The sequence below is a fragment of the Panthera pardus genome, unplaced genomic scaffold, assembly GCF_024362965.1.
Source record: "Panthera pardus isolate Hobbes unplaced genomic scaffold, ASM2436296v1 HiC_scaffold_13, whole genome shotgun sequence".
NCBI classification, from domain to species: Eukaryota; Metazoa; Chordata; class Mammalia; order Carnivora; family Felidae; genus Panthera; species Panthera pardus.
Window position 1 is genome coordinate 109,589,418 of NW_026526688.1, and position 18,776 is coordinate 109,608,193.

The 18,776-nt window shown below is 33.5% G+C and overlaps 1 protein-coding gene across 21 annotated transcripts in view; it reads left to right on the forward strand.

Moving 5' to 3' along the window:
- CAMK2D (calcium/calmodulin dependent protein kinase II delta) overlaps positions 1–18,776 on the forward strand; it is a 313,320-nt gene that overhangs the window by 95,266 nt on the left and 199,278 nt on the right. For all 21 annotated transcript variants that reach the window (XM_019418019.2, XM_019418098.2, XM_019418160.2 and 18 more), the window contains exon 3: positions 5,665–5,724. In XM_019418019.2, coding sequence (XP_019273564.1) covers positions 5,665–5,724 — 60 coding nt within the window. The remainder of the gene's footprint in view (positions 1–5,664; positions 5,725–18,776) is intronic.

Genomic DNA, 18,776 nt, shown 5'->3' on the forward strand with positions numbered 1-18,776 from the left:
AAAGAAAAGCTGTAAACTGGATGTTGAACATGAAGCATGTCCATTATTGCTCAATTCTCGTTTTAATGAAAACTTTAGGATATTTGGGATGTCAAACATGCCCCAGTAGGAGAGCGCAGAATGCCTCACGAATCGTAGGAGATCACTAAGTTATGTGACTGTATGGAAGAAAAAGTAAGTGAAGCAAAAGCTCATGAAAACATCAGTACCATTATAGAGTTAGATGTGGCAGGCAACCTCTAAGATGGCCCCAGTGATCTTTGCTTCTTTGTATCCTCACCCTTATATATTTACCTCCCCTTAAAAGTGGGCCAACTTAATGACTTTCTTTTAACTAATTTAATATAGCAAATGTGATGGAATAGCACTTCTGTGATCAGGCTAGATACGATGATGACTTCCACTGTGGTAGTAGACTCTTTACCTTAGTAGCTTTGATGAAGCAAGTTGTCATGTTGACACATAGCAAGGAAGTGAGGGCAACCACCAGCCAACAGAGGGCTAGGAATCAAGACCCTCAGCTCAACAGCCACCAACCATTTGGGCTTGAAAAGAGATCTTTCTGTAGTCAAGACTTTAGATGAGACCTCCAACCCTAGCCGATATATTCATTGCCATTTTTTTAATTAATTTTTTTTTATTTGAGAGAGAGTGAGCATGAGCAGGGGAGAGGGGCAGAGAGAGAGAGACAGAGAGAGAGAGACAGAGAGAGAGACAGAGAGAGAAATCTTAAGTAGGTTCCACACTCATCATGGAGCATGATGTTGGACTTGATCCCACTACCCTGGTATCATGACCTGAGCTGAAACAAGAGTAGGATGCTCAACTGGCTGAACAACTTAGGTGCCCCTCATTGCAGCATTTTGAGAGCCCCTAAAGCACAGGGCTCAGTTAAACTATTCCCAGGTTTCTGACCCACAGAAACTGTGAGATTGTAAGTATTTGTTATTTTAAGCTTTCATATTTGTGGCAATTATATCACAATAGAAAACTAATACTTTGGTGTATTGTTAGCTAGGGCTCCCATAATGAAGTAACACATACGAAGTTGTTAAACAACAGAAATTTATCTTCTCAAATTCTGGAGGCTAGAAGTCCAAGATCAAAGTTTCAAAAGGTTGTTTTTACCTGAGGGTTCTTTCTTTGGCTTGTAGGTATCTTTTCCCAGTGTCTTCATGTGATCTTCCCTCAATGCTTGTCTGTTCTAAACTCCTCTTTTTAGAAGGACACCAGTCATGTTGAAGTAGAGCTTACGCTAATGACCTCATTTCACCCCTTTAAAGACCCCGTCTCCAAATACAGACTCATTCTGAGGTAGTAAGGGTTTTTTTTTTGTTGTTGTTGTTTTGTTTTTTTTACAAGACATGATACAGCCCATAAGAATAGGCTATATAAAATTCTGTAATTATGTTCATCTTTATAGCTAAAGCTCTATACCACATATTGTCAATAAAGATCTTATTTTTCTTTAATATAATTATATAGATATCAGTTGACATATATAAATACTAAATGATAACATATACGTAATACATATCACATGAGATAGCATATATATTTGCATATCCCTGTCTTTATAAAAATTATAATTCCTATAAGCAAGTATTTTGCATATGTTTTACGTATGACACTTTAGAGAATTTAAGATGGTCTAGATGCAATTTCAAGTCAGGTTTAATCTTTTATGTTTACTTGTGTATTTCTAAATGAGAATATTCTAGAAGGAGCTTGTGTTAAGAATGAGAACCTATTAAAGAGATGGGGGTTTGAAGAATTTACATTTTTTTTTGAAGCACTAACAGTTTCAGATAATGGTAAGGCGAGAAAATATTTGCCTTTATATTTGGTAATCCGGATACAATGGATACATTGCTAGATCCAATACAATGGTATGCTGATTCTTTAAAACACCATTTCTATTTGAGCTATTAATAACATTATATACCCACATTGAGCATAGAGATTACTTAAAAATCACTATGTATGTTTAAAATATTTTTCAAAATTGCCAAAAAAGTATTATGTAAAATAGGTGTTTTTTTTGTAAAATATTCCATTGATTCTCAGAAGTGTTGTCTATAGACCCAGGAGTCCCTGAAACCCTCTTAGAGGATCTACAAGGTCAAAACTATTTTCATAATAAATATAAGACATTGTATGCTTCTGTGGTGTGTGTGTGTGTGTGTGTGTTGACATTTGTACCTATGATGCATAAGAAATAGTAGATAAAATTGCTGGCACCTTTACGTGAATCACATCAGTAGCATCAAACTATATAGTCTGTGTTTTTCAGCATCATACACTTATAGAATAAAAAAACAAAAACAAAAACTTATTTCACTGAGGATTGGACTTAATGAGCCAATTTACTGTTATTAAATCCTGACCTTTGATCACACATCTTTACATTACAACATTCTATGTGATTAAATGATAAGAATGGGTAAAGCACTCAGGCTCCATACGGAGGTACAATGGTTGTCTTAAGGAAAAGTACCCTGTAGTCGTTTGAGTTGGAAGCTGAACTAGGTACTCTCAGGGAACACCATTTTTACTTGAAATTACAACTGAAAAACTAGTTATGATTTTTCAGACTTATGTTTTTGAGAGACATTTTATCAAAAATGAACAAAGTGAGCCTATTGCTTGAAGGAAAACTATTGACATTTATTGCTAGTAACAATTCAAACTTTCAAACAAAAATTAGAATTTTGGAAAACTTATATTTACCCATGAGAACGTGATGAATTCCCAAATTTTAAATATTGTTCTGATTATATTAGTGGTGATATTAACAATTGTTTTTATGATAGTAGGTAACAAAATGTGTCAGTGTTTGGAAGAACTACATACTGCACTAAACCAGTATTTTCCAAATGGTTGGTGCATCACATTATAATGTTATGCCTTGGTGTAAAAGATTCGAAGTACAAGAAAGAGCAATGAATTTTAATGTAACGGAGTAAAATTTTACTATATTATAAAATGTATTATATTGTTGAAAATTAATTTGATTTAAACATTAAAGTTCATGACTTCATTGATATGGTTTGGGAAGTACATTGATAAGATTTCAGATTTCGCATGGCAACTAACCTTTAAGAAACTACTACTTGTTGAGTTTGGGGATAATATTAAAACATAATATCCACAATTATCTGAAAAGACTGTGACAATACTGTTTTCCAACTATATAACCTTATGAGGTCAGATTTTCTTCATTTACTTCAAACAAAACAACATATTGCAATAGATTGAATATAGAAGCAAACATGAGAATACAGCTGTCTTCTATTAAGCCAGACATCAAAGAGATTTCCAAAAATGTAAAATCATGCTGGTCTTTATTTTTTCCTTTCAAAATCATTTTTTGAGTATAATTGACATGATGTTATAATAGTTTCAGGTGTACAACATAATAATTGGAAAAGTTTATACATTATGCTATGTTTATCGCAAGCATAGATACTATCTGTCCTCATACGTTCTTATGAAAATGACATTAACTTTAAAAAAAACAGTATTTTTCATGAAAAGTATGTTACTGTGCTAGAGTTAGAAAATCAATGTTTTGCTACCATCAAAGTAAAGACTGGTTCAGGCAGGAATCCTCACTGAATGCTAAATCTAGAGGGAAATTTTGATGAAGAGCAGAATGTTTTCCTGACCATAAAAAGTCTCATCACATATTAATTAGTTACAAAGGAAAAATAAGAATAGTAATATTCAGCAGAGAAATTCAACAGCACCTTAACCTGGTAATCAAAGTTACACTTTTGAGAAGCGTTTGGACAATGTATACCTCCAGATGTGATAGCCTGACAAGGATAATGTTCTAGCTGAGAATGTATAGCCTAAATAAAATCAGGAGCGAACATTTGACAATACCAAAATGAGAATCATTCTTTTTCAAAGATAGACATGACGGAATTCTTCAAAACTGTTGGGTCATAAAAGACAAAAACCATGAAATATTCCAGATTAAAGGGAACTGAAGAGAAGTGACAACTAAGTGCCATATCTGACCCTGGACTGCATCCTCCACTAAAGGGAGAAAAATCCTTTAAAGGGCATCTTTGGGTTAAATAGACAAAGTTAGAATATGGATGATAAAGTATCAATGTGACAGTTGCTGAACCTGGTAATTGTAGTGTCTGTGATTATAAGAGAAGATCACAGTTCTTAGGTAATACACACTGAAATTTTAGGGGAAAAGAGCCCTGATGTTTGTAACATACACTCAAATGGTTCAGAAAAAACCCATTTATTTGTATGTATATTTGTATATTAATTAAATATGTGTAAAACTATACACAGACATATATACATAGGTAAAGAGCATAAATGATTTTTTTAAATGGGTAAAATGTTAATAATAAATTTATCTGTATATAAGTGTTTTTAGTACTGTTCTTCAAATTTTCTGTAAGTTTGTTAATTCCAAATAAAATGTTTAAAAACTAAATGCAGTAACTTACGTTAATATAATGGGTTCATTATTTTTAAATGAATTAATATATAGTGTTTTTCTTAGTTTTGTTTCTCATAGAGTAAATATTAACAGATCTAACCCATATAAATAAAACCCATATAAATAAAACCCATATAAATAAAACTCAGTAATTTTTAAGAGTGCTAAGGGCTTCTGAGACTACAGAGGTTGAGGATGATTGGTATACACCATATGTGGGTAGTTAGATGGGTGTTCCCCTCCTTCTCTTAAGGCTCTTTTATGATTCTACTTAATGAGAACTGATTTGCTAGATGCCACTAACTTTATAGTCTAGGGCAAATCAGTTAACCTCTTTATGCCTTATTTTTTATATTTTGAAGATAGATATAATGTTGCCTGTTCTCACAGGGCTATTGTAAGATTTAAGTCAGTTATTTATGTAAGGCTCTCAGCTAATGACCACTCTGCAGTGCTGTCCTTATTGGAAACATGTGTTTCTGCCCTGTTCTTCTTTTTTGCCATTTATTTTGTAATTTCGCCATTGATTTTGGTTATAAATATATACATATGAACCACCACAAAGAAGGCAAAGAAGAGTGTCTGAATAGTTCTTAAAATGCAAGTTACAGTGATCATGCTCTTTCAGAGAAGTGGTTAGGGATACCTAGAAGGGTGAAGATAAGCAGGCAATTTGGGATTTTTGGAAGTCTCTGATAGAAGGAAGAACATCATAAACCTAGGAAGTTGAACCAACAATGAAGAGTGGTTGATAGAAAATATGACAGGACAGGAAATCCTTTTCATTAGGGACAAACTATAACCCTACTTAGCACTGTTTCCATGGCATTCCAGTGTCTAGATAGGCACCCTTTGCTTAAATGTGTATGTCTATTTTGGGTTATGTAAATTGTTGTAATAATATATACTTAAGGTAAAAGAATACTATTGTGCCATTTTCACTGTTTTCTCCAACCTACCTAAATTCAGCTCTGTTCTATATCTCATTCTATCAAGTATCAAGCGAATGAAAAAGAAAATAAATTAGATTGTTCAACTATGCTATGTTCACCTAGTTACAAATTATCACTTTTTAAAAAGAGATCAAAAGATCAATAAATGTAAAGACTTTATGTCATTTTGATATGACTTTTTTTGGCTTTTAATCTTTTTTGCTAAGAGCTGTGATTTATTTTATTATTCTTTTTAAACAGATCATCAGAAACTGGAAAGAGAAGCTAGAATTTGCCGTCTTTTGAAGCACCCCAATATTGGTAAGGAAATCTTTTCAGTGTATTTTAAATGTTAACTAAGGCTTATGTTATGGATTGTTTAACCATAATAAAAATGTTACTTTAGTAATTTAGACTATTTGAAACTTAACTTTTTTTTAATTTTAATGTTTATTTTTGAGAGAGAGAGAGAGAGACAGAGACAGAGACAGAGGGAGGGTGGGCAGAGAAAAAGATACACAGAATCTGAAACAGGCTTCAGGCTCTGAGCTGTCAGCACAGAGCCAGACGCTGGGCTCGAGCTCTGAGGGGCTCGAACTGTGACCGGTGAGATCATGACTTCAGTCAAAGTCAGATACCCAACCTAATGAACCACCCAGACTCCCTGTAGACTATTTGCAACTTTTAAGAAATAAATTCCTAATTTTTGGTCTTGATTACATTTGATTCTTTACAATTTTTGAAAAGTTTTTCAAAAGGTAGTGTGTACTGGCACTTTAAAAATAATATAAAGTATCATTAGGTTAATAGTCCTTTTATGTGTTTTCAAGGATTTTCTGCCATTGCTGAAGTTTGGAGACAGAATTTATGTCATTATTTTAGTCAGCTAAATTACTTTTTACCCTATCCTGTGAGGAGTTTTTCTTATAATCATTGATTCTTTTCCAGAAACTAGTAAAGTTATTTTAGAATATTATCCCTCATGAATTACAAAATAGCATGATAATGTTCAAAATTAAAAAAAAAATGCTGAATATAAGAAAAATAGAAGAAACAAAGGAAAGAAAAAGAGCAACAAGAAAAACAAAAAGAACAAGAACATGATTCTGTGACAAGAGTTTTGATTATTTTGGATAAATAGCACTGCCCATCTCTGGTGAGATTTCTTGTCAACCAAACTGTGATATAAAGGTAGTGAGAGAGGGAGTGATAATGTGGTAGAATTGCAAAATCATTCACTGAGAAGGTTTATAGTTCTTCTATTTTTATGAATAGGACCATTCAATTTCTGTTCCTCTTGTAGTTTTTAGTATCCTGCATACTTCTTAGATTCTTAAGTGAATGAATGGATACTGCCAAGTAAATCTGAAGCATTAACAAACTAGCAGCTGTCTAAAGTGAACCTTTTGGTTGGAGAGAGAACAAAACAATGCTGAAATGTAAATCTACCTCTTTTTAAGTATTTTACCCTGATGACAGTCTTTGTTGGCTATATTCTTTTGCTAGGGCTGCCATAACAAACTACAACAGATTAGATGGCTTTAACAGAGACATTTATTTTCTCACAATTCTGGAAGTAAGAAATCTGAGATCAAGGTGTTGGCAAGGTTTGTTTCTTCTGAGACTTCCCTCCTAGGATTGTAGATAGATGTCTTCTCCCTGTGTCTTTACATGGTCTTGTCTCTGTTGTAATTTTCTCTTCCTATAAGAGCACCATCATTTTGGGTTAGGGTCTACCTTCATGACCTCATTTTAACTTAAATGCCCTTTCAAGACCTCATCTTCAAATACAGTCACTTTTGGAGGTACTGGGATTGAGACACAATTTGGAAAGACACAGTTCAGCCCATAATATTGGCTAGTGAGAAATTACACAATATGACCCACTATGGCTTAAAGAGCACTGTTCATGTTCAGGTTTAAGATAAAATGAAATTTTATGCACTTGTTATTCTTATGAACAAGAGTTGTTATTTTGTTTTTAATCAGGGTCTTTCTGTGAAACTCAGTTTTTATAGATAATGAAACTAGTTGTCCTCATTTCCTCTAGGAGACCAAAGTCAAACATTCTAAAGACACTCAAACTAAAACAAGAACAATTTTCATTTTGAAAACCCATGTAGAATAACCTTACTAATGAAGGGGAAGTTGTTCATGGGGGAAAGTTCTAAAGTTTTCTGAGCTAGACAGCACCTTTTACATACCCTGCCACTACATATAATTTTTTTCAGTGGTCCATAGCAGCCAATATCATGGCTCCTTGGTTGCCTCACTTGAGATTTTCTTCCATTTCTCAAGAGTTCAGGAGTATGAAAGCAACTATGAAATTACAGGTCCTTGAATTCTGGGATCTGTTTATAATCACAAGAAAGATTTTTAGTGACCCCGTACTGCAGGGTATGAATCATCGATAGATTATACTTCTAAGACTCACTCTCAGAAATGATAACAGTGGCAAATTCATTCATATTATTCATTCATTCAACAAGTTAATTCTCTGGTAATACAGCAGTAATACAACAGACCATTATACCTGCCCTCATATAGGTTGCATTTTTGGGGTGGACAGACAATAAACAAAGTATAGGATATTATATATTGTGATAGGTACTGAGAAGAAAAATAAAGCAGGGAATGGAAATTGGGAATGTTGGGGGATTTTGATTTTAGATAGTTGGTCAGGGTGACTTTGCTGAGAATGAAACTGGAAGACCTGAAGAACAGGAGGAAGCAAGTCATTTGACTCTCTGGTGAAAAAAGGATCAACAGACAGAGGGAACAGACAGCCGATGTAAAAACTCAGAGGCCAGAGCTCATCCAGTGGATTCCACCAAAACTTTTTTTCTACTTTGAGAAATGTGTTTGAGCTGTTTTTCATTCTGTGTTATCCTAATTGATTATCTTAATTGATCTTCATGTTATGAAATCTGACGATGTTGTATGTTGTCGTGTAAAGAGAGATGATTAAACACCAACAGTAATTGTCAAAAAAATAGTAGCAGCAAACTAAAGATGGATGCCATAATGGATATCTGAGATTATACTGAAGAGTAGAGGCAAACCGTGCAATAAGCAGAGTCCTGCTGTTCCTGTTGAGATTATTGCACTTGGTTAACAGTGTCACATAGATCACTCGTGCTTACTCACTACTGCTTCAGTTCACTCCAGAAAAACAGCATTTGGTCTTGATTCTCCTGAATAGATGTCATATCTAGTATGGGACTCTTATCCTCTTTTTCCTTTCCTCTATTCTGTTTTTTGCTTGGTTACCTTAAAATCTCTCAGGTTTTAGAACTTGAAGGAAGAAAATACAACTTTTGACAATTTTTTCTCCAGTGAAAATTTGCTGGTTACTTTTTTTATTTTTTTATGGGCCTTTCTCTTGGCACAGAATTGATAATCTGAGAACTTGCAAGGAAAAGGTTTCTCTTGAAGAAACACATTATAAACCAACTAAAATTGGTAATTCATAAGCCACTTTTTTTTTCTTTAGTTTTTTTTTAATGCTTTTCTGATTTTCAAAGTAAAACACACAGTGGAAATTTTGGAAAATACAGTGATTTCTAAAGAAGAAACCAAAGGAAACAACTTTTAAGATTTGTGGTATTTATTTCTGCCTTTTGTGGATAGATCTTATGTATAATGATAACTTTCGGTATTCTCTTCTACATGCTTTCATACCCATTTAGATAAACCATGAAAATATAATTTTTTAAATTGTCTTACTCAACAAAATTTATTTAGTGTATAGCTCTTGCCAGCAGGTTTCTAGGCTCAACACACTGGTGGAGATGAAGTGGGAATCAAGAGAAACAATATCCCTGCTTTTCCCAAAGGTCACACCGTAGTGTAAGGAGATAGACCATAAATGGCCATCATTATGTCATGGAGATTAGTTCTATGCAGAGAATTAAAATAGGGTAATTTGACACCAGAGGATTGGGTGGCTGCTATCAAAGAGAAACAGAATCAGACACTCATTAAAGTCAATAGACAGATTTTATTCTATATTATTGCATTAGGGTAAAGAGTTTAGCTCAATTTCAAATACAGCAGAGACAAGTAGGGATTTATAGCCAGGGAGCAGAATGAGGGGTCAATGAAGTGAAGATTACTAAGAGGAGATATCAAACGTGGGGGGATTCTTAATGAACTTACTAAACTACTAACAAGACTCTTATTAAAGGAAGGCCATAGACTTTGACATCAATGGTGAGGGATGAAGAACTTGATCAGATGTCAGGGGCAATCACATATCAAAGATGGAGGGATAACTTGGTAAGTTCTTTGCTAAGACTATCTTAGCCAGGTTGAGTATAGGGCTGAGACAAGGCCTAGTCAAAAAGTGGGCTCAAAGGAGCCTACATTTTGGTCAAGGGGACAGTCTTTGTCATTACTTTAGAGTGGCTTGCCAGGCAAGATATGTCTGCAGGGGTCACATTTAAATTGATATCTTTAAGACAAGAATCCATGATGAAGAACCTTAGCGAGAAAAGGTTACAGGCAGAGTGAACTTCCCTGTTAGGGGAAGAGTCAGAGGATCGGCGTGGAGCCTACCATGAGTGAAGGAGAGAGCAACCTGCCATAGGTCAGAAGGATAGGTAGGTGCGTGACCACGTAGGGCCTTGTAAGCCAGGTTAGAGTTGTTTAGGTTTTATTCTAAGTGCAATGAGAAGCCAGTAGAAGGGTCTTAAGCAAAAGTGTGTTGTCATCTGATTTGTTCTGTCTGCTATGTGTAAAATGGACTGTAGTCAGCTCAGCACAATCAGAGATGATATAGTGCTTCATTAGTTCATTAGAACTAATTAAGGTGTTTATCTTCCTTGGCACCATCTTTTTGGTAAGAATTTAAATAGCTACAGGTGGACCTCTCTTCTGTGTGCTCCACATAGTCCACAAGAAAGCACCATGCGTCTTTTGGTTCAACAAATTTGGGAGTGCAGGCAGTTTTCTGAGCAGCTCCATCTTTTCCCTGCATTTAGAGCAGCTGGCTTGACAATTCTGGTTGAACCCCCAACGAGAAAGATTATAGCTAACTTTATCTTCAGGTGTTAAAGAAATGCGGAGATAATATCTTACCTCAATCTTCTGTTAATTAGCTTATTTTTTATTGTTATGTTCATCCTTTATTTTAATAAAATGGGCTCATTTTTTCTTGAGGTATAAAGAGATCTGGGGTAAATCAAATAGTTTGAGCTATATATGTTAGCATATCTACTAAAGTGAGGGAAAAATACCTTTAAGGTAGTGAAATAAAATACTTGAGGCAATAGCCAAATTGTTCTCAAAATTATTTTATATTTCTGTTTTTTTCATACTTGATCTTTGGTAAACATTATTATTGAGGAATTTATTGAAACCTTTGGTGAAGTCCAAATAATTTAAACAGGGAGTTTTGGGAGATCAGGCAAAATGCTCATTTAATGCGACTATATTAATCTGAAAAGAAGTGGGCCAAGAAAGGAAAAGAGAAAATATCAAGAACTCTGATCTAACCTATCTGAGGTCCCAAGTGAGAAGATACACACTTACCCTTTATTTGTAAGGAGATCGATATGTGAGATAGCTTTTCAGTTTGTGGGATGATAAATTTTGTTGCTGGGCTATCCCATTCTCTGAAGACCTGAAGTTACACTTTGTGTAGACTTTAGAAAGAGCAAGACAGTTTTTTGAAAGTGTAAAGGAACATTTGTATTTGTAGAGGATCAATACCTCCTTTGTAAGGTAAGCCTTTACTGATATGGCTCAATGAATCCCAGGAGCTAGCGAGCCAAAGGAAGGGCTATGTGGCCTTAAAAAAAAAAAATCTAGTCTGTATTATTACCCTCAGACCCCTAGTACAGTGAGTTAACCATTCTGAGATAACATCATAATACCTTAGTGATTACTACCTTCCTACCAGGCCTCTCAGCCACTACCCCAAAACACATAAACAAAATAACTCATTATAAGATGCAATAGAAAATTAAAGACACAATATTAGTGGAAAAGTCTATAGACTCTGTGAACCTCACTTTATTCTGCTCTGACACTTTCTATATAAGCAGGTTTTTCCATACTCATGAGTGATCATTTATGGCATCTAGGATTTATATAACTTTCTTTTCCTAGAATGTAAAACTGGAAGAGCCTTTAGGAATTATCTAAATCCAACCTAGATTCTGCAGATGGAGATTGGAGGGTTCAGTAAGGGAGATAATACCCAAGGTCACACACAGATCTCCAAAGGGATTAAAAATGCACAACTTGCTTATTACTTCATTTTGCATGTAGTGTCTTTTCTTTTCCCTGACCTTAGGAGGCATCGTGTCCTACTGTAAAACTAATATTTCAACTTCAATCTGAGATCTCCCTAGTCTTTGCAAATAATCCTTGATTTAAAAGTCATACCTCTGATTTTCACAAGACAAAATTAAGTCACTTTTGTTTGGCGGTGGTGGTGGTGTGTGTTGATTGATTGTTTTTTGGACTTTTGCTTTTAGCAAAATTTTACATTTTTCTACTCTGCATGCAGTCCTCTTCCAGGTTCCTAGAATTTTTAAGAAACACTCGAATCACACTGTGCAAGCCTAAATTCAATAAATACTTAAATATTCCCAGTAGTTAGTTAGCAAATGATTAAAATGCCTTATAGGTCTATTTGTTATGATATTCCAGTTTGGAATCCTTTGCAAGAGTCGCATGGGAAAGGAGAACACAGTGCAGAGTAAATGTTAATTAGTGTGCTGAGGAAACAAAGTTAATGATTTTATGAATGATACTCAAAAGTCTTTTTCAATGTTGTGAGAAATATAACAACATTGCAAGAGAGTGACACTTAAAGTTTTTCTCTATGACCTCCTCCATTATTGGCAATTATGCCTAATATTCATAACAGTTTGTAATTATACAAGAATAAGTAATTTTTATTGCTAAACAACTTGCTCTACTGACTTTTCAGTAGATAAAAGGTAATTTAACACTATTCAGTAGTAACAAGGCAAAGTACTCTTGTTTTATATTCACCTTTTATTTGGTTAAATCTCACCTCTTTATCTTGATTATTTGGTGTAAAGGCTAAATTACTTCTCAGAATATCTTGTTGTCTATAGAATTGATTACCCTCTCTTCACAAATGTGAGAAACAGCACAGAAAGGTTTTTTTTTTTTTATCCAGCAAATAATTATTTTCAAAATTTCTCATTATCTACTGTAGCTTTTTCTTTTTTTCTTTTCATTTATTATGGTACCAGTGATGGGCCCTTCATAATTCTTGCTTGAAAGTTAAATTTATCATCATCTTCAGTAAACAAATTATTTGTTAGAAAGATAAAATATGGATATAAAAATTGTTGATACAAGATAACATTTTAAATTCATTTTTAATTAGTGTTTGAATATGAGTCCTTTTTATTGGCTTCTTTGTAAATAAATTATTTTTTACCTGTATCAGTGAAATAGCCACTTCCCTGTGTTATATTAGAATAGTTGGATTTTATACGAAACTATAGAGAATAAATGATTCTTCTGTTACAAATGAAGGACAATTTGTGCTTTGGACTTACTGAATAGTACACTTTGATTTATCAATGCATAATGCCTAAACATATCTTCTGTTTTGTTCTTCTCAACCTATTTTATGTCCATTTTGTCTTGTCTTCACTAAGTTCAGGGTAGAATCTCGTACCAGAATATTGAAAGTTTCTAACAGTTTCTTGGGCTCAGAATTGTGCCCTACACTGAAACTATGAAAGAAAAAATAATTCCAAACATTACTAGCACCTTTTTGTTTCTTTGTTTGCTTGTTTTACTGGGGCTTGATAGAATCCACTCTCCATTCCCTTACCTCACCCTGGGTAAGAATAACTCCTGTAACCTGGAATCCCTGAAAAGATCTGAGGAACCTTTTAATCCCTTAAAAATCATTGCTGTTTCCCTTTCTTCTGATAGTTTTGCAATAAAAATAAACTTAGATACAATAAGCTATTGTGTTAAGCTTTGAAGATGGCCTGAATAAAAGAAAAAAATATTGGGTTGGAATTCCAATGAACTTTGTCACTAGAATTAACAGGAGAACTGTTGACTGTGTTATCAGGCAGTAATCTAAATGCTTTCCATGCATCCAGTCTTGTAATCTTCAACACAAACAAGTGCCATTCTCATCTCCATTTTACAGACAAGGAAATAAAGCCCAAACAGGTTACACAGTTAACCAAAGTCAGATAGCTAGTAAGTAGAAGAATTGAGGAGATTTCAGCTGCCACAGACTGGTTATCACTATCCAGGCTCTTCAGCACTTCACTGTGTTGCCTAGAGTTGTGTAATTCTGAATTATTCACATTGTTGTTTAATACGGATCTCCAAATTTTATGAAAATTCGTTAAAATAACAGCAGACTGAGATCCTTTGCTGCAGATATTATATAATTCTATTTATTTCTAGTTCTTATTCTCTGAGGGAAATATCAGCATGAGATCATTGAAATACTTATGGCAAATACAGATACTGTAGAACTAATTATATTTTAATGCCAATCGTTTTTATTGTCTTGGTGAAAAACCTTTTAAGCAGTCATATCTGATCCTGAATTATTTACTTGCTATGCAAGAATATCTTTTACTCTCCTCTTTTATTGATGGGGAAAGTGAGTGAGAAATATTTGTCAGAAAACAATGAAAGTTAAGGAAACTAACAACAGTAGCTGATGTGTAACATATGATAATTTAAAAAAAAAACTATTCTTTAATTTGTAGAAAAAGAGTCAGGATATGACACTTATGAGATGATGGATTCTAAGACCAGATAAACCCTTGGAGTTGTGCATATATGTGTGTGCGGGAGGGGGAGTGTTTTAAGCAATTATTGCTTATAGCTTATTTTTATCTTTGCCTATAACTTATTTTAATAGAATAGACAAAGGAATAATAATTTAGAGTTTTCAGATAACTTTTGAAAGTGTAATTTAGAGTCCCATTATACATTTATTTTTAGCATTTTGTAAGGTAACCGTGGTTTAGTTTGATAGAAAAGTTGCCACTTTAGGAGAGGTAGCTCTATATTCTTATTCTTTATAAATTTGAAGAATATATTCTCTTTTAAAATGTTCCACAGGTAGAAGTGTTTGTTCTTTGTATTTGATTCGCATCTGCTTCCCAAAAACTACCCCAGCTCTAATGGTCTTGCTGTAGAGTAATGATTATGTCAGATTGTTGTTTGATATATTCATTTTGTTGATTATTTAGTGTGAAAGGCTAAAAGCCTGTGTTGAAGGAAAGGAAATAGGTACAAACAGTCATATAACTTGAATTCTTCTTAAGGTATTTTTTCACATTTTGTACTTCTGTCGTAATTTATACATTTCCTATGAAATGATACAAACTGCTTGGTAATATTCTGTCCACACTATTGAAGGTCAGTAGTTTTTATAGTTTATTCTTCAAAGATTACTTTCAAATTTTTAGTGATGAGTTTATGTGTAAGTAGTTCAACCAAATGCATAGAATAAGAAAAATTTCTGTAACCTGCAATGTTAACCACCAAAGAAGATAGCAGTAATTTTTATGATTCCATTATTTGAAGTAGAGGAAATCTTGTCTGTCATGTGTTCTGTTCAGAAAATGGATTATTTGACTAACAAAAACTGGAAACTTAAATTTCCACCATAAGGATATTCTGAATTATGATTTCATTAGGTATCAGTGATTTTGCATATATAGATGACTTTATGTTGGATTTGTTAAAAAATGCACATACACATCTGTGCTTTAATTATTAATCTATTTTTCACTGAGAGCAGAGCTCTACTTTCAAATTGAATTGTTGAAGCATAGTGTTATATTTTGCTTAGCTCTGAAAACATTTCTTAAAAGCTTTTGAAAAATATAATAAAATAAACTTATTTAATTTCTTTCTACATATTATTTTTTCTGGGGTGCCTGGTAGCTCAGTTAGTTAATGTCCAACTCTTGATCTCGGCTCAGATCTAACAGTCCGCACAGAGGCTGTGTGGGATTCTCTCTCCCCCTCTCTCTCTGCCTCTTCCCTGTAGTAGTGTGTATGAATGCTCTCGCTCGCTCTCTCAAAATAAATTTAAAAGTAAAAATGAAAATAAAAAGTAAACTATTATTTTTTTCTTTTAATTTCTTAAAACTCATCATTAGATGAGTGGTTTTTTTTTTAAATCCATATTTGATTTCAGAATTAAAGAATTATACCAGTGTGGGTAAAGGTAAAATGACAAAAAAGATGAGCAGAATAAAAGTATATGTAATTTGCAAGTTGTCTTCTGTTTCCAGTGATTACTATTAAGCAATGAGTTGAATACTGCTAACTCTGTTGCAGTTAAAATACTGAAAGCCTACAAAGATGAATGAATCATAGTCCTTGACCACAAGTTCACAGTTTTGGAGGGCAGAGAGTTATGTGTGCAACTAAAATACATTGTGGCTACAAACTTTAATGAATCTATTACTAATGTACCATGAGAGCTCTAAGGAATAAACTAAGCATTTTAGCTGAAATACATTGGATAATGAAAAGAATTTTTGCCATAAAGAAGTAGGTATTGTATTCAATAACAGTATAGAACGACAAAACAAAAGGAAAAGATCAGTTGTAAAATTCTATGGTTACACTCGAAGAATGATAGAAAATCTGGAATGACTAGAGTATAATCTGTATATTGGCCTTAAAGCTTGATTGGGAATGATAAGATAGAGTCTTGGCTTTTCTATGCCAAAGTGTTTGATTTCTAATCTTTAGAAATGAGGCATTATTAAAGATTTATTTAGTTGACTCATAATTATATTGGTTTCTTAGAAGAAAAAGTTGGCAGTAATAAACATAATTTTTTGGAGTCAGGAGAAATTTGTGTTGAAAGAGCATTTGAAAGTCTTTTGAATTAGTTTATGCATAAGACAAATGATGAATTCCTGAACCATGGTAATGGGAACAGAGATGGCAAGAAGGGCAAAGATACTAGAGATATTGTGAAGGTAGAATTAGGAGATCTTGGGCAGAAGTTAAATTGTGGTAAATGATATAGAAAGTGGTTTCTGTGAGGTTTCTAGTTAGGGTGACTGGAGAGATGTTGATATCATTAATAGGGGACAAAGGAAAAGGAAGGTGGAAGAAATTAGAAATTTAGTTGATTTGAGAACATGATTAAATTATTTTTAAAGATTGGAAAATACCTTCGGGGGGGGGGGGCATGGACAAAGAAGGAAAAATCAACATTGCAAATAACACCACATAAAACCCTGATCATTCACTTTTTGCTAAAAACTGCAAGTCTCTCCCCATTTGAGCATTCATCTTCAGGATGGCAGTGGTTGGCAGTGGTTATGATCATTCCTCCTAGACCAAGACTTGAATGTAGCTAGACTTTTGATTTTGGGTTCTTTTTTTCATGCAGGAAATAAAGACTGTCAAATTGGCTTCTCAAAGTACCTTTTGAACAAGTAGGATAGTCACTACACCAACCTCAACACTTAACTGTGGCTGAACATTTCTAGAGTGTTCTTTCCCCCACATTCTATCAACTGGAGAAAGGATCACTTCTCACTGGTCTCTCATGACTTAGCCAAATGTATATCGTTTATTGGCTCATTAACCTTATAATTACTTTAATTATATATCCTATCTGACTTACATGTGGGAGACCACATAAAACTCTAGAGAGTATGAAAAGTATTTTTAAGATTTACATGCAAGGGATAGTGAAAGTAGATAAATGTGTACACAGCAGTGTGATGATTGTGAAGATGGTCAAAGACAGATGATGACCAATATCTAGTTGTAAAGAGTATGAAAATGATTTTTTAAGACCAATAATAATTTTCTTAGATTATTTTTATTCTGAATGTGCTTTAAAACAAATTTATATATAAAATTTATAAAATTTTATTGTGGATGAATAAAAGGAAGTTATATTCTGGGGACAAAATATTTGGAAGTGTACAAAAAGCAATATAGGCTTCTTTTCATTTTAGCAAAAATGGTTTAAATGTGTTGACTTTAGATAGGCTTATATCAGTTTATAATCTTCTAACTATAAGGAAAGGATTAAGACTATGTTTCATTAGCAGGCTTAATTTTGTTGGAGCTATTGTGAAATTGAAGATCATATTTTTTTCTTCTGCCAATTGCTATCCCCCAAACAATTTCTCATTTAAAAGCTGGTAGTACCAAATGTACATTTAAACTTATTTCTTAAGAACTTTATAAAAGAGCTATGATAAAACATGGTTTTCAAATGTCATTCTCATATCTATAGATTATTCCAGCAACCTTTTGTTTTGATACTCCTTTTATAAATCTACCCTTTAAAGTTAAATTACATCTCCTGGTCACTTTCTAAGAATATATTCATAATATGGACAAGAGAAATGAGATTAGGCCACTCCCTTTCCCCCACCCCCAAAAAGCGAAAAAATCATTGATTTAAGGTAGGTTTTCAACCTGGGGTGATTTTGTAGCCTACTGTTTCTTCTTCCTGGGGACATTTGGCAGTATGTGTTCTGGTCATTATAACTGGAGGTGCCCATCTGGCATCACTTGAGTAGAGGCCTCAGATGCTTCTAACATCCAACATTGCACAATAATGAATTATTTGGTCCAAAATATTAATAGTGCTGAGATTGAGAAACCCTGATATAAGGTAAGAATAGCAATGATATGACAAAGAGTCAGACTTATTTGGTTTAACTTTGGACCCAGGCAATTTCCTTATTAAAAAAAAAAAAAAAAAATTAGTATGTCCCTTTAAATGAAAGCCAAGTAAGCAATGATACTTATATAGACTATCCTGTGAGCAAAACTTTCTAAAATATTCCCATTTAACAAAAGAGTAGAAAAATAAAGAACTAGTTTAAGTGTCAGTCATAAATGATGTCACAGCTTAGAATATAGATTTGTCCTAAATCACTGAAAAAGGATATTTACATATTGAAAGGTTTTTTTTTTTTTTAATTTAAAACTATGAATAAACTCTGTAAGTCAATATTTAAGTAAAATGAGGAGACTACCTCCCAAGAATCACATGTGGATAAGAAAGAAGTAATTATCTGGAAGATAATTTTATCTTTATTGTGACTCATTTTGATTTTATCCTTTTTGGATTTTGAAACTTGTTCAGATAAACTTTTGTCCCTGTCCATAAAATTGTATATTGACACCAATATTTCATGTAGTTTGGAATATTCCAGAGACCAGTAGAGCCCAAATATGGACCTTTTGGAATAGATATCATATTAAAATGGAACAAGACTTACTTTGAAGAAATAAAGTAAAATGGTCTCTTAATCTTAAATGTGACTCTCATGTTAGTCTTAATGATTTTGTAATTCACATAAAAGGATTCACAGATTTCTCTCCATTTCTCTCCAATGTGTTAT